This window comes from Palaemon carinicauda, chromosome 1 (genome assembly GCF_036898095.1).
Source record: "Palaemon carinicauda isolate YSFRI2023 chromosome 1, ASM3689809v2, whole genome shotgun sequence".
NCBI lineage: Eukaryota > Metazoa > Arthropoda > Malacostraca > Decapoda > Palaemonidae > Palaemon > Palaemon carinicauda.
In genome coordinates this window covers 252,125,324-252,142,829 of record NC_090725.1, presented here as the reverse complement: position 1 = coordinate 252,142,829, position 17,506 = coordinate 252,125,324, and the positions used below count along the sequence as shown (strand labels likewise).

Sequence of the window (17,506 nt, the reverse complement as noted above, 5' to 3'; positions counted from 1 at the left end):
CTCTGGTTCATAGTAACCCTAAAGGCCATGACAATATAAACCTCAGGTGCACAAAGAAATAATTAATTCTAGAATTAAAATTAAGTTTTAGTGATATTTTTAAGGGATTATTAATTAAGTTTGTGCTTCTAAGATTACTAGAAATAAATACATAAAATTCAATGAAAACATTTATTGTGCTTCATGGAAAATATGAAGTTTAAAAAGATTATCCTGTATGGATTTAGATACTGGCTTTTAAGCATGGTGTTTTTAATTTCGGAACCCTTATTACATAAAATAAATAAATAAAATGTTCTTACCTGAGTCATCAACTTCAGAAGAGACTCAACAGCAACTAAGAGTGAAGTTCCATCTTTACTTAAGCCTGGGGTACCACGTGGAATTGCTAATTCTCCAGAATGCAACTGAAGATTTGCCTCCATTTCTTCCAGTTCGCGATCATGATAAGTACGCTTTCTTGAGGTCGATGCTCCTCCACTCATTGTGCTAACAGTAGCTCCTGGCTGTTATATGAGGCGGATTTACATAAATATAATGCTGAGTTTACTTAATTTCAGCACTGTATAACTATCTAACCATAGACAAACTGTGTTAGATAAATTGGTAACGCTGCTGTACTTTAGAATGTATCAATAAATACAAATTTAGCTTTTGGTTCTAATTATGCTATTTCTCATGATTAATATGAAGGAAACCACAAGAATAAATTATACCAGAATTCTACAGGTTCATAAAGTTATCATTCACAGTACAATACAAATGAGAATACCGTCAAAAGCTAAAGGCCTTCTGACCAATTCAAAGGATGAGGAGGAACAAATAGATTTTGACTGGAATTCAATGACATAAATTAATAAAGGAAAGCTACATATGGTACTTTAACTATTAACTATGGTACAGCCAAAATTCTTGCAACATTCATGCTCATAACATTATGAGCACTAACTTTTCACATATGTATATATATTTTTTAGTGGCTTGCAAATAACTGATTTTTTTTTTTAGGAACATAATGAAGATGACATCAAATATTTTGAAACCAAAATTTATGAAAAGCTGAGAAAAACATGTGGGTATAACCATAACAATTGTCACACATACCTTTTGAAAAAGGAAGGTTAAGTTATGGGCAAATAAAACCATGATGGTTTCAAGTTTTAATGGAGAAAAGATAATTGTCCCTCATCTGATTACTTACGATACATAGTTTTGCATGATGTTATTCAATAGAGAATCTATTAATTTTGAGGCAATTTTAGTAACTTATGGCATACAGACCATAGTCTTAACAACACTTTAATAATATAAGACACTGTTCATTATTCCAAAATATGATATAATACATGTGTATAGTGAGAATGTTACCAAGTATAAAATCTTTATCTCCTTTTTACATTAACCTTTTTACATTGCATACCAATATACATGATACTGCACTTTACACCGGTCCTTCCATTAATGAGATTTATCAAAAAATCTCCATTAGGTGTAAAAGGTAGGGTGGAATAAAAAACTATTTCAACAGTGTTGCTGATACTGTAAACAGTGAAATCTAATCAGTTGAGGGGGTGAAGTAACAACAAATAAATAACAATGAAAACTAAATATCATACCTCTGTTTTTACTGCAGATGGCTGTTGCACAGCTAACCATGCAGATATAATCATCATAACTGTCAAGCGAGCAAGAGAATGTGTCCTTGGCCCACATAATAAATCACCTGGAAATCAAAATTAATTTATATCATCAATGATAAAAAAAATTTCTTTTACACAAACTTACCAACTAGTTTTATTCTTTAATGGCAAACTATATACATGGCCATTACATAGAGACATAAGTTAATGGTTCAAATTGCTTCTCAAACTTCTTATTTAAATGCATTCTTTTGAGCATTCACATTTCTGAAGCTACAACAGAAAATAATGAGGGTATCTATGACTTGATGAAACCAATGAAGTCAACATTTCCACTTTCTATTATAAGAGAAATGCAGTTCCCTATAATGGTTGATAATAGAGGCTTAAATCTTAACAATGGCTAAGAATATTTCTACCATCAAAAATATATCAAGAGTCTGTGCTTTATGATTCTATGCATAGTAATTCTATTATAAAGCTCTATAGGCAAATAGATACCCATTTTTTAAATACATTCTACAGTATAAGAACAAAATGTCAAATTTGGAAATGATCTGTATTTTTCCTAATCATATAAATTTGAAGCTCTTTACTATGGAGATCCATTTTGACAACAGCTGAAAATAGCTGTAAAATTTTTAGCAAGGTGTTACTCCCCTCTGCTGGTTAGTGGGGGCGAAGTAGACCCACACACATTAGCCAAACCATGCCACTTTGTAACTGCAGGCAGGACTTCTTTGGTTGTAGGTGATGGCAGGCCAATATGTGTAAAGAGATTCAGACTTGTATGGTTGGGAAAAATATAAATGATTTACAAATTTGTCATTTGTTCTGGCACCAAATATAAACCTTTCAGCTCTTTACTATGGACACTTACACTTAGGTGGGTGGAAGTCCAAGACCAACTGGCAGGTCCCTGACCAGGGGGTGTGACTCTTTTGCTTCCTATGAGCTGTGGAGGAACGCACTTTATCACTTTGTTAACTCTCAATGAGAGCTAATGACCTGAGCAATTGTGTGAAGGTATGAGGACTAAGTCATGTAAGTCATTAAGGTAAAGTCTAGCTTGGAGCTATACTTATTTACCTAGATATTACCCGAGTCTCACCTCGCTAAGTCAGAGGAGGTCAGCTTAAAGTGTTCCTTGGCTCGTTCAATCCCAAGAGAGGGGAAAATGAAGGCCGAAAAGGCCAGTCATACGCACATTCATAGTAGACTTACAACCGGGTAACATCTGTCCTCAACCGACTGCTACCTGTTCTACAAGGGAGCTGAGATGTTACTGATTATGTTTAGTGCACACCACAGGAGCTATGGAAAATGTGTCAAGGCTCCTGTGGGTTACATATTGCAGGTAGTGGGCGGTGAAAGTAGACTGACATTTCCACACGCCCGCCTGTAAGCCCTGCATCACATTGAAGTTCTTATTGAATACCAGGGATGTGCTAATACCCCTGATATCAATGGCTCTAGGTCTACAGTCAAGAGGGGACAAGTCCACTGAAGGGCTTGTTCAATGACTTTCCTGATCCAGGAAAAACAGCCTATTAATCTGTAGTCAAGCTCGAGAAGTTCGTTTAAGGTATTTTCTTAGCGTCCTTGAAGGGCATAATAAAAGTTGATCTTGGTCATTTGTTATATAACAGAGACTCTTTTACCCATAAGGGTCAGAATCTAGGATCCGCTACAAATGGATTTTGAGTCTTGGTAATAAACTCAGTGATCAGTGACGAAGTTGAGTATCAATTGCTCCCATCCCCTTGAATAGGCAACGTCATAGGACAGATCGTGTAGCTTGCCGACTCTCTTCGCAGAGAAGAAAACCGTCTTTAGAGTAAAGTTGCTTTCTGTAGCCCGACTAAGAGGTTCATAAGGTACTCCTTTCAGGGAAGTACTCATACTACATTCCACAGAGGCGGTCTGACTTCTGACTGAGGGTAAGATAACTCAAAACTACATATGAGGAGAGATAATTCCATCGAGGATGAAATGTCAACTCCATTTAGTTTAAAAGTAAGGCTTAAGGCTGAGCGATAGCCTATCACCGCCAACACTGAACAGAGTCTTCCCTCTCTGAGATATAACCAAAACTTTGCTATTGTTGGAATAGTGGCACTGGGCGGAGGGATGCCCCTCCCATGACACCAACCACAGAAGATAGACCACTTTGTTTGGTAAACAGCAATAGATGACTCTCGGAGGTATCTAGTCATCCTTTTCGCAACTGGTTGTGAAAAACTTTTTCACACACGGAGTTTCTGGATGACCTCCATGCGTGAAGACATAGCAAAGCTACTATTCTGTGGAATATCTGAACATGTTGTTGTTTGAGTAGGTTGGTGCCTCTGCGAGCAGATGTAGAAGGTCCTGGAACCATTCTGCACAATGCCACATCGGAACTATTAGGGTCATCAACAGGTTTTGCGATGTCCGTACTTTGCTACGAAGCTTTCTTACTAAGCAGAAGGGGGGGGGGGGGGGACGCAAAGACGTCTAGATTGTCCCACAGGTGTTGAAAAGCGTCTAGCCAGAACGCTTGGGAATATGGTACTGTGGAGCAGTACAGCGTAAGTTTCCGGTTGAGAGACGTCACGAATATGCCTACTGTCAGAGAACCCCACAAAGTTAATACTTTGTTGGCTATCTGTTGATTCAAAGACAACTCGGTGCCAATTATCTGAGTCTTTCTGCTCAGTTTGTCTGCCAAGAAGTTTCTCTTGTCTAGGATGAAACAGACTGAGAGGGTCACAGAGTTGTCTTACATCTACCTAATTACCTCCAGAGCCAGGTGGTAGAGGGGCTATGAAAAAGTACCTCCTTGCTGATTTATGTAAGCCACCACTGTGGTGTTAACACTAATTAACACAAAAGTGTCCTGAAAGGAGCTTTTGGAAGACTTTGAGAGCAAGAAAGGCTGCTCTCATCTCTAGGAAGTTCATGTGGAAGTGTTGCTTGACTTTGGATCATAGCCCGGAGGCGGTGTGCTGCGACATATAAGCCCCCACCCTTCCTTTGATGCATACGTGCAAAGCATCAAATCCAGGGGATGAGAAGGCCTAATCCTGTCAGTAGGCTGGCATCTGATACCCACCACTGTCTTCTGCTCTGACCCTACAGGTACTAGAAGATCCATAGAGTCTTAGTGCTGAAATCAGAATGTCTTCAGCTGTCACTCGAAAGTTTGAGTGTGGAGACGACTGTTGGGGACCTGAGTCTCCAGGGAGGTGAGATGTTCCATGATTTTCTCCCAAAGATGTGCTAGCAGTTTGTCGCGTTCCAGAAACGGTCCTGCTACTCGTTTCAGTCTCTCTATTATTGCTAAGGTCGGGAAGAGTTTGCCTAGATTTGTGTCGATGTTTACCCCTAGGTATACCAGGTTCTGCGTTGACTGTAGCAAGGACTTATCAAGATTTACTATGATCCCCAGATCTTGGCAAAATTCAAGGAGTCTGTCTCGATGGAGGAAAAGAACTTCCATTGATTCTGCAAAATCAGCCAATCATACAAGTAGCGAAGAAGGCGTATGCCGTTCTTGTGTACCTAGGTTGATACTAGGGCAAACACTCGAGTGAAAACTTGTGGTATTGTGGACAGGTAGAAGCGCAAAACTTTTGAACTGGTATACTGTACTTTACTTTGTTGTTGAGGGAGAAACTGAAGTACTTCCTTAAGCTGGAGGAATGGGGATCTGGAAGTGAGCGTCTTTGAGATCCAGAATGATCAAAACGTCTTTCGGTCTGATGGCCTGTCTTCTGACCGTTTGGGTTGTCTCCATCTTGAAAGGAGTTTGTTGGACAAACTCATTCAGAGCTGAGAGATCTATGACTGATCTCCAGCCTCCAGATGCCTTTTCTATAAGAAAGAGTCGACTGTAAAAGCCTGGGACCCATCTTGGACCTCTTGGAGAATGTTCTTCTCTAGCTCGGTCTGGACTTCTACCGGAGGGGCCTGTTCCTTTGCGGATCTCCTCGCAGAGGAACTCGTGATCACTGGATATATATATATGAGAGAGAGAGAGAGAGAGAGAGAGAGAGAGAGAGAGAGAGAGAGAGAGAGAGAGAGAGAGAGAGAGAGAGAGAGAGAGAGAGATGATATCCTGCCCTGAGAACGGAGACTGACCAAGGCTCGGCTCTAAGAGACAGCCACCACTGCCATTTGCTCTGTAGGCATCCTCCCACCAGTGGTCTGGTTGGAGGAATGCCTCCCTTCAAAGGTATAGTCACGTTGATTTCTCCTGCCCCTCTTACCTCTCCTGAGTCTTCTGGGCTGAAAGCGTTGACTTTGGCCTTGGGATTTTAGCACTACCTGTTGAGACTGTTGAGGACCCTTCTGTCCTTGACACGTTGGCTGATAGGAGCACTGTTGTTGCGGTACCACGGGGTATGGGTGAGATGACATAGCCCGTTGAAGGAAAGAATCTTGGCTTGTATTTCTCCAACTTTATGGAACTGCCTTGATGTCCTCCACATCAAAGAGGGAGGATCCATCCATCTGTGCATTGCAAAGCCTCATTGCTTCTCTCCTTGGTACCTGTCTCATGAATTTTGAGATGACTACAACACACCATCCCAACACCCAGTTGACTCACTGATTGAGGATATTGTGGGTTAGACACTCTACGGCCCGAGTACCAGAAAGCAGGAAACCAAACATTGCTTCACTTTTCTATTCGATGGTAAAGTCCTCGGTCCTGAATAGGTAACCTTCTGTTCTCAACCAGTAGCCTAGCCATAAAGCAGCTTTCAGGGAACACTTCACCACATGTTCCATGTTCATGGCATCAGCCACAGAAAATCCTACTGACAAGGATAGTCTGTCCAATGACAGGTTGTGTGTCAGGGCTAGGATTACTGGATCCAGAGAAAGAGGAGATGGGGCATCATCCACAATGCTGTAAATCTTCCTCTGCCTGATATGAGGTGGAGGGAGCAGGTGAGAAGAATGAATCGCTTGTAGGGATTGAGAATCTCCTGCCACATGAGTGTAAGCTTTCTTCCTGGCACCCCTAACCCCCCTCAACCTAGGTAAGGCTACCTTACCCTTGGTTGGTCTAGGAGTATCATAAAAGAGGGTGAGGACTGTGTCCTTTACATTGGCTGGAGCAGGGTCTGGTTCCTCTAAGTTATCAACTCTTCTTATACATGCTAGGACCTGAAGGAAGACATGGTCTGCATCCATTTGTTCAAGGGGGGAGATTTTAGGGCTGGTGGAAGGTGGCAGCTTGCCCTCAGATTAGTCCAAACCGTCACAAAATAACTCTTCCTCATACAATCTCACACTCCTGGGAGCTCAGAGAGAATGTCGGTTGTTAACAGGGATCTGGTGTGCAGTGTAAGACCTCGGAGGCAGGTCGTTATGTTCCGGCTGTGTGGAAGGCGTTCTGTGTTCTGTGGGATGGCCCTCGGATGCTCTTTGCCCTAAATTCAAAATGCAATTCTTTTGGACCATTTTGGTAATCTTGGGCGGATGGAAAAATATTTTCTCTGTTGTCCTCATGTCCTTGGGGAAGCCGTACTTGGTGGGGGCTCCTTGGGTGCCAAAGAGCTCAGAACTACCAGTTCCAAATCTATGGGGTTCAACTTGTAGTTGTCTGTTAGAGAAATCTCAAGCCCCTGCTCTTTCTTGGATGGATAGAATCCCCCGGAGGAGGAGTATCTGCTCGTTGACGCCTCGTGTTTCCGAGGGATGATCGAAATAATGCCCAATCTCTCTCACACCGGGGCGTGGCCGGTAGTATCATGCTTAAAATGTAGATATTGTTCATATCTTGATGTTCTACGAGGGGGAGAGGGGTGTATGGCAGGATGGAGGAGCTGCTGTTCACTCCTTCGTCTTGGGTCAGAGGGAGGGGAACTCCTTGCCAAGGAACTTGTGGGGTCCTGTAGAGGAATTATTGGAGTGATTTTATGAGTTGATACGGCAAATGAGTTGGTCATTAGACCACTTGTTTAAGCGCTTGCACCAGTTCCTGGATCCAGGATTTATCTTTTGCAAAAGAAACTGTCTTTGCTGTTTCTTGTTTCTTATGGATAGGTGATCGCTCACCAAGAATCTCTATATGGGCGCACGCTGTGCCGGAACACTTTGATGACGAGGCAACTGCTGATCAGAAGCTCGCCGAAAAGACAAGTGTTAGTGAGGCGAGTGTTGTGCATACTGATGGTAAGGTGAGTACGCTTGACAGGAACTCGCCGAAGGGGGTGAGCACTGACGAGGTGAGTGCTGGCGAGGTGAGCGCTCACAAGAAATGTTAGTGTGTGCCCGTATATGCAAATAACTTAAGTGTAATAACTTAAGTGTCTGCCTCTCCTGTTTGTAGTGCACTAAAGATCGCATGGTCTTAGTCTCGTCATAGAATTCACCCCCTTGAATTTAATTAAAACTGACACGTTTTGAAATGGCTAGCGAGGTATTAGGTTCATCGGCAAGAGTGTGCGCATAATCTCTTCTACTGTGTGCTAGGTGTGTGTGAGCGCTGAACTCCCTCATCTGTTGTTGGATGAGAGCGTTATGTCGAATGTGAGAGGGGTAGCGAGTGTTGGTTTTGGCACATAGTTGAAAGTGAGGGTTGAATACCTCGCTTGCTTGTCAATCTGATCTAATTTTGCAAGTTCCTCTTGCAGAAATTTTTGTAAAAATTCTGACATAATTTCTCTCTCCTTCTTTCTATGTAAGGAAGAGGTGGTTGCTGGATGAGCGGCAACCTGGCGGGTTCTACTCTGGATGAAGTAGAAGCTCAAGGCTATGATCTGAGGTTACAATGGCAGGGGGTGGGAGCTGTAACATCCGTTTAACACCCCCATCACTTAGCTCCGAAAAGCTACGCTCTGAAACGCTACGCTCCGAAAAGCTACACTCCAAAGAGCTTGAGCATAGAACCAGGAGGTGGGCACTGTAAACATCCGTTTAACACCCCCGTCACTTAGCTCCCTAGCCTCTTACACAGGAGCAAGAAAATAGATTCTCACTTGGAAATAATAGATGACGGCGGGGCGCAAGTAGACTGGTCCCTAGCTGTAGCGTTAGTTCGTTCAGATATGCAATGATGAATAGGTAATGATGTTACCCATAGCAGATGATTTTCGGTATTAGAGGTGCTGTGTTCGAGTTCAAGAGTACCTGACCTCTTAGGTCTCCCCTATACACACTGAGTCTGTGCTTTGCACATTAATACAATTGCCCTATAGCAGTGGAGAAAATATTTCTTAAGTATTTATGTCGTATAAGATTCTCTGTTTTAACCTTTCAAAGGAAAGTCCTTTGAGTTCACACACCACTTCCCCAAAAAAGGTTTTTCATTCAACTTTAAAAAATAGCTTTTCTATACTTTCCAATACAGTATACATGAAATTTGTAAATAAACTTTTGTTGCAAGTCTCTCTAAGATAGTTTTTTCTCATTTCTTGTTTTTCTTGTTTATAATTACAATTTTTATATTATGGTATTGCTGAAAGATGCATAAGCATCAGACAATAACTAAACACTTAAAATTTTTCTAGCCTGTTGCCATGCAACAGGATAGCTTCCGGTGACTACTAGGGTGCAGTGATCACTGGGGAAATCCATTCACTCTCATAGCCTGAAAAACTTGCAGATGCAGATCCGAGATCTCCCTGATCCTGCAGTATACTAACCAAGGACTAATCACGGGGGTATGCAGAGAAAACTCAGCAGCAGGTGCACTTGATCAGGACAAGGAGCTAAAAAGATTCTTCGCCATCATTTCGCGCATTGCCAAGACTGACCCCGGAGAAGACCTAGCCACTGCCATCCTCCTCAAAACATAAACCTGCCACTGAGCGGGAGGGCATCATCTGCATTCAACACAATGTTGATGACTGCAAAAAATCATGCCCTCTAGAAGAAGCCCAGCGTGTGGGTGTCTATAGCCGGTCTAGCCATAAACCAGTTGCAGTGACCACCCTTCCAACCAGGAATGATAAGTTATATCAACATTAAGCAATCCTCTTTCAGTAAAGAAAAAAAAAATAAAAAGCATCAGAGAGGTCACAACAGTATGTCTGTACTCACTGCAACCAGAGACAAAACTGAAGTCTTTGAGGGCAGGAGGGTGGGGCTACACTCTTGCAATCACCACCTGTTGTTAATTATCTTGTTAACAATTTCAGTGGCTATTCCAGCTATGCTGATGATAGTCTTCGTCTTTAAGAACTCAGGTTTGCATATTAGTAGAAACAAATGCCAGATCATTCGCAAATGTATAAAGACATTGCTCATGAATGCCTACTTCAGTAAGTGGAGAGATATTAGGATACAGATTGTCAGCTCGGTCATATAAAGCTGGCCGGATCAGAAAAATGCAATTGTTTTGCAAGAGAAGAACTTGAAGTAATTAAAGAGAGTAAGGCTTGAGGAGAGGCTTTCAACTTTATAATGACCTGTGTACAAACAGAACACTTACTGACTGGTACATTAGAACTGCTAGCCACAATGAAACAGGGCAGATTACAAATCACTGCTTCTGCCTGAAAGCTGGCTGCCTCTTTATACTGCAAAAATATATAAAAATCAGTAAAAAGCTTTTAAGCAATCTTGGTAATGGTCGGAGTGGCATTACCAACCTCACTTCTACAGCAATCAATTAGCTCTGATAATTCTTCTTAACTAAATTACAGCTGTAATCTTTTAAGTAGGCATGAGACACAAAGAGAATGAAGATCATTATCACCCAGCAACAATTCATTGATATCCCTTATTAATCTATAATAATCAATAACGAGTTCCTACAAAACTCGGGTAGATCGTGTCAATTGTAACATAGTCAACAACAAAAAAAAAACAATGATGAAGGAGATATGGGTACCCACATAGTACTATTCCCATATATCATCAAATCATAACAGGACTGGACTAGGGCACAGCTATTAAAAGGAAAGAAAATTGAATTTTTTTTTAGTTTTAGGGTAGATGTCAACATTTAACCATCTTGGAGAGAGAAGCAATATGAACATCAGGAGAGGTACATAGTAATAATAATGATTTAGAACTAATTTTCTAATCCTCTTACAGAAAGACTAAACATACAATTTCCTCAAGGACTTTTTTATCATTTACTTATTTTGGGTCTACATGTCTAACCACAGGGTGGGAACTTTGAATTCTAAAAATAATTATAATGTATACTTAGTGTTGTAAGATGTATAGAGAAAAGGAAAATGTCTGTTGAAAATATGTCAGCCTGTTTGGTTTAAGTTTAAGGAAATAGAAAGCGCTTTACCTCGAGCAAGTAGCTCAAGGGGTAGTTGGTGCCCTTAGCCAACCCACCACCTATCAACAATAGAAAAATACCAACATTAATACCTGTTTACAAATTTTGTTGAATTCTAATGAAAACAGTAGGAGAACCCTACCAAAAAAAAAAGTAATTATAGTAATTCTGATAAATCCTAGAAACATGAAAATAATATTAAATTGTCCCCAAATAAAAAATAAAACTAGTTTGATTAAATTCTTAGGCATATATTCTACATACTATCGACGCTAGAGCAGTGCATTCTACAAAGTGCACCCTCAAAATTAACATATAAAACAGTTCAAGAGAAATAGAATGATTACATACACTTCTAAAGATTTACAACCCCAATTTGTTAAATTAAATCCTCCTCTGAAGATTAATTACAAAACTGTATTACTATACCTGTATTTGGGCCAGTCATATATAAAGGCATTGTATGAACCAACAAACTCAGCGTGCAACCAACTACATCCAGATGAAGAAGACCATAAATCAGATCAACAGCACGATTCAAGTCAGAGTTGAAGACACACTGCATACCACACTAAAAAACATAAAATAGCAATGTTATTTTTATTGTAAGAAAAAAAATCATATTGACAAAATTTCCTATTTCTATACAAACCTGAAGTTCATATTGATTCTTCTCCAGAAACTTGGGTTAATCAGCATTTACCAGTAAGACTAATAAAAATTTAAATTTTTTCCCTTCAATAAACACATACCCTGAGTAAAGGAAGGAACATCCTAGCAGTAAGTGGTAACTGATACATCTGTCTCTTTGCCTCCTCAGTTTTAAAGTATACATTATCCCTGTCCTCTTGACACCAAAAGGCAGCAGGGAGGAGGGTGGGCATGTACATGATCATCAGGTTAGTATTACAGGTATTATTATTATTACTTGCTAAGCTGCAACCCTAGTTGGAAAAGCAGGATGCTATAAGCACAGGGGCTCCAATAGGGAAAACAGCCCAGTGAGGAAAGGAAACAATGAAAAATCAATTATTTTAAAAACAGTAGCAATATTAAAATAAATATTTCTTACATAAACTATAAAAACTTTAACAAAACAAGAGGAAGAAAAATAAGATACATTAGTCTGCTCGCGTATTTCCTAAAGCAAGAGAACTCTAACCCAAGACAGTGGAAGACCATGGTATAGAGGTTATGACACTGCCCAAGACTAAAGAACAATGGTTTGATTTCGCAGTGTCCTTTTCCTAGAAGAGCTGCTTACCATAGCTAAAGAGTCTCTTCTACCCTTGCAAAATGGAAAGTGGCCACCGAATGATCACAGTGCATTAGTTAACCCCTTGAGAAGAAATTGTTTGGTAATCTCAGTGTTGTCAGGTGTATGAGGACAGAGGAGAATATATAAAGAATAGGCCAAGGCCAGACTATTCGTTGTATGTGTAAGCAAAGGGAAAATGAACAGTAACCAGAGAGAAGGATCCAATGTAGTTCTGTCTGGCCAGTCAAAGGACCCCATAACTCTCAGGCGGTAGCATCTCAACAGTTGGCTGGTGCCCTAGCCAACCTTCTACCTGATAAAAATAAGAACAAAGAAATAAGAAATTTTATTATCAAAATTCTGTCTTTCTTCATGAACTTCTCCTGATTTTCATATTATTAACTCACACACTCTACGGGAGGTGGGATGCCAGTGAAGGAAAGAGACAGGATAAATTTAATTAAAAATAATATATCAAGGTTAAGATTTACTAACCTAGGAAGAGAAGCTTGTTTACTAGAATGCATGTAATACCACATGAGATGATGATGATGATCATGATGAATAATAATAAGCAAGTGGCTAAATATGCACGTATGAAGTCCACTACAATCCTATGCAATGAATCAACTTATCTGAAACTTCTTTTCAGCAACATTAAGAACAAAAGGAAATCTTACATTATGCCACACCATCCAAATAGGAAATACAAGGTTGCTGATGAGCACTTACTTTAGTGAGGGGAGGGATATTACGACTACCAATACGGTCTTTTGCCTTGCAATCTAGTTGTCTATGAGGGAAATAGGACTGTGGGGATGCAAAACTTTAGCAGCAGTAGGGTCTAAAGTAAAATAATTGTGTGGCTCTGTAAGAGGATCTGAAAAGGTGCAGTGAACCATCAGAAACCTCACTGAATGAAACAGTATTACCCTAAATCCAATTTGAGAAGTCATGTTAGGGTTAGGAATTGCATAGGTACTATCCAAATTACTTTTAAAAAATTACTGGCCTTCTGAGATTTAACAAAGGAGGCTAATTAATCTTGCCCTTTCACTATGAGGCAGCAGACCCCTGCTCAGTAGCTCTATACAAGATTTGTCACCATCAGATATACATGCGCACTTACTCTAAGATAATCTACATTTCCATGTTTATTTGTTTTGATGCTGAGTACAGAATAATTATCCAAGTTTGTTTTATTTTCTATTGTATTTCACCCTAAAAACCACAAAAACTCTTTCTATTTATTGTCAAGAAATGAGCAATTCACCCTTACATGCCAAATACTATGTAGAATGTCAATGCCTCACAATAAAAAATTAATTGGTTCCGGAGTGACTTTCGTACCATAATTTTTTCGCATTACGAGTCGCCTTTTACATGTACACTAAATATATCGTCCAATTCATTCCAAGCCCTACAAAAACAACACATTAAATTTTATACTAAGTTTAAACTGTACTAAACACAATTAAATCCAACCATTTGGATCATTCAATACATAACCTAACCATTAATAACATTTAAATGAAATGTCTAATTGTCTAATTAGAACAGATAGTACAGTAATGCAATAAATTGAAAATACAGTAACAACAATGGGGAACCTTACCTTTGGAATGAGGACAATGATAAATGGTAGAAACATAATTATCATTATTATTATTATTATTATTATTATTATTATTATTATTATTATTATTATTATTACAAGCTAAGCTACAACCCTAGTTGGAAAAGCAAGATGCTATAAGCGCAATGGCTCTAACATGGAAAAATAGCCCAGTGAGGAAAGGAAACAAGGAAATAAATAAACGATATAAGTAGTAATGAAAAATTAAAATAAAATATTTTAAAAGGGATTTTGACGAAGGAAAAATCTATTTCTGGGAGAGACCTGTGACGCCTGGTGAAAAGTCCTTCTTTTCTAATATAAATCTTCCAAATATACTAGAGAAAGATAAAAGCATAGAATGCAGAGGTTACAACCCTCGCGCGAGTACCTTGTTGGTGTCATATATCTAACAAGGGCGTGTGTAAACCACTATTCACAGGCTGTCTTCCATTTAGATAATCCCTTCATCAAAGGGGAGGGCCGTGACAGGCCCTAGAGAATACAGTTGGGCTACCCTACCGACACCTACTACTCGCGCTCTCCAGGTGATCCTTCTGTTTTGGACTTGCCCGCTAAGTCGTTTTTATTTTGTTAGGTGTGTTTCGAAAGTGATTGTCGTTAATTCAACATATAAAATATTTTAGAAAACATTAACAACATTAAAACAGATAATTCATATATAACTATAAAAAGACTTATGCCAGCCTGTTCCACATAAAACCATTTCCTGTAACTTTGAACTCTTGAGGTTCTTCTGATTCAACTACCCGATTAGGAAGATCATTCCACAACTTGGTAACAGCTGGAATAAAACTTCTAGAATACTGTGTAGTTTTGAGCCTCATGATGGAGAAGGCCTGACTTAAAATTTACCGCATGCCTAGTATTACGAACAGGATGGAACTGTCCAGGATGATCTGAATGTATAGGATGGTCAGAATTATGAAAAATCTTATGCAACATGCATAATGAACTAATTGAACGATGGTACCAAAGATTAATATCTAGAAATACATTAATAAATGGAAGAAAACACTCGAGCACACTATTCTCTCTTATTTTTCTTCCTCTGGTTTTGTTAAAATTTTTAGAGTTTATATAGGAGATATTTATCTTAATGTCGTTACTCTTCTTAAAATATTTTATTTTCATTTTTTCCTTTCCTCACTGGGCTCTTTTCCCTGTTGGGGCCCCTGAGCTTATAGCCTCCTGCTTTTCCAACTAGGTTTGTAGCTTAGCAAGTAATAACAATAATAATAATAATAATAATAATAATAACAATAATAATAATAATAATAATAATAATAATAATAATAATAACACTAAACTTTACGAAACACATTAACAAATAGCAGAAAATATTAACACTGAACTTTACGATAAAACTTAAAATAAATTTTTTTTTTTTTGCCTTTTTTCTAATTTTGTATTTTTTTTACTTTATGTTTTGTATTTTCTAAATTTAATAATTTTCTTCATCCTCTTGGCCTACTAGTATCGAAGGCCTTTTCAATAAATAACAATCCAAGGTAGCTTGTTTCTGCCAGCTTAAAATGTTCCTGAAATGACTCAGACAACTGCCATTTATTTACTCAAGACCAACACCTGAGTGAACCTTTTCTGAGTGCCTCTTTTCAACAAAAGCCGCCATTTTATAAGCTCCTTGAGAAGATCAATAATGTCGTCCTCATCAGGCCATAGCTTCTTCCACAAAGAGTTCAAGCTGCCTCTCAAAACCTCCCGCCAAGCTTTATCAATGAGTCACAAGAATATCACAACATCGAAATGCTCCATCCAAAATTCACGCAGGGTGAGTTTTGTGCTGTGATTTCAAAACATCTCTTGAAGAGATATTTTGTACAGAGCTTCTTAAAGTTTTAAATCACTCGCTGGTCCATGGGCTGGAGGAGAGGGGTGGTGTTAGGCTGAAGATAAGAGAACCTTGATGATTGAAAAATACGCTATGATATCTTCCTCGAGGCCAGGAGGGTGAGCAGGGGCATTGTCCAACACCAACAGGCATTTCAGAGGGAGGCGCTTCCCTTCCAAATATTTTTTTCACAGTCGGGCCGAAACAAAAATTTACCCACTCGGTGAACAAATGTCTTGTTACCCAAGCTTTTGAATTAGCCCTCCACAACACCGGAAACTTCTCCTTAATCACTTTGTGAGCCTTGAAGGGTCGAGGAGTCTTGAAGAGATACACCAGCAGAGGCTTAATCTTACAATCCCCACAGGCATTTGCACAGATGGAAAGAGTAAGCCTGTCCTTCATAAGCTTATGCCAAGGTTGCTTCTTTTCTTCTGCAGTGATGTACGTCTGACGAGGCATTTTCTTCCCAAAAAAGCCCAGTTTTGTCACAGTCGAAGACTTGCTGGGGACTGCAGCCTTCCTGGAGAGTCAACTCGTCGAATGTTTTAACAAAGGCTTTGGCCACTTTCATGTCCAAGCTCGCAGCCTCCCCATGACGCACCACCGAATGAACACCAGACCGTCTCTTGAATTTTTCGAACCACCCCCGAGAAGCTTTGAATGCTGGGGATGCCTGCTTCAATGTCCCTTCTCCTGTGATATCTTCAGTCTGAGCATGCACGAGATCACCGTAAATGGCACTGGTCTTCTGGCAGATAATCGTCTTGGTGATCGCGTCTCCAGTGATTTCCTTATCCTTAATTCAAACAAGCAGCAGTCTCAATCTCATCATGGACGTGACTCGTATTACTGGAGAAAACAACAACGCCCTTAGAAAGTGTTGCGGCTTTAATGACTTTCTTCTGTTTAAGGATGGTTCTATCATAGACGGATTTCGGCTATATACCTTAGCGACCACACTTGACCACATGCCAGCCTCATACTTCTCGATTGTCTCAAGCTTCGTCTCAATAGAAAGAATCCTCTTCTTTCCTTGCATGTAAGCAACTTTCTTGGAACCCATGTAAGGTATGTTATTACATACCTTACAAGTTGAATAACGCAACACAATACAGAGTATAGTTCAGCAACTACAGTAAAAGCGTGAAAGCAAAATCACCAACACCAATTCAATGCGAACAATAGCACTGTCACAACAAAATGATCGAGTATGCTGATATGTAGATGCATGATGGGATAATATACAGTAGATGCTGACCAATCGGAGTGCAGGATCGTATGGCGGTAACCAGCATCATAGTAGGGAAATAACCAATGGGAGCGCGAGAGGATGGTGGCGAGTTTACGGCTGGCGGGGCGCAAATTCTAAAATTAGTATCAGAGGTCGGGTGAATCTCGTACCATACCTCGTTTTGTAGCATCAAACATCTTTTGAAATACAAGTCGAAAATTTTTTGAATCACGTTTCACAGCATGAAATTTTCGTATGAAGAAGCTTTATACATTATATAATCAAAACATGAAAATTATACCATTTTGAAGAGATGATAGTTGAGACAATGAGAAATGAAAAAAAAATGTGTTGTGTGTCACCGTTGCTACAGGTACTAGGGTTACAAAGATACTCTTACATTCAAATACTACATAGAATGCCCATAAATGGAAATAATTATAGTAGGCTAACTTCTAATTGCTAGAAAATGGACAATACTCATAGGAAATATATTATATACCTAAAATATATCTTTAAAACATGAAAATTATATTATTTTGTGGAAATGATAGTTGATAAAATAAGGAATAATAAAAAAATTAATTGTGTCATTGTGTTTAAAGCTATGAGGGTTACAATTGTGATCAGTAATATGATATTGAGGAAATTTCC

The 17,506-nt window shown here is 39.4% G+C and overlaps 1 protein-coding gene across 5 annotated transcripts in view; it reads right to left on the bottom strand.

The window, feature by feature from the left end:
- Positions 1-17,506, bottom strand: part of MED24 (mediator complex subunit 24) — a 349,247-nt gene that overhangs the window by 21,324 nt on the left and 310,417 nt on the right. For all 5 annotated transcript variants that reach the window (XM_068389049.1, XM_068389044.1, XM_068389055.1 and 2 more), the window contains 3 exons: positions 11,302-11,443; positions 1,617-1,723; positions 303-506 (listed from right to left, as the gene is read on the bottom strand). In XM_068389049.1, coding sequence (XP_068245150.1) covers positions 303-506; positions 1,617-1,723; positions 11,302-11,443 — 453 coding nt within the window. The remainder of the gene's footprint in view (positions 1-302; positions 507-1,616; positions 1,724-11,301; positions 11,444-17,506) is intronic.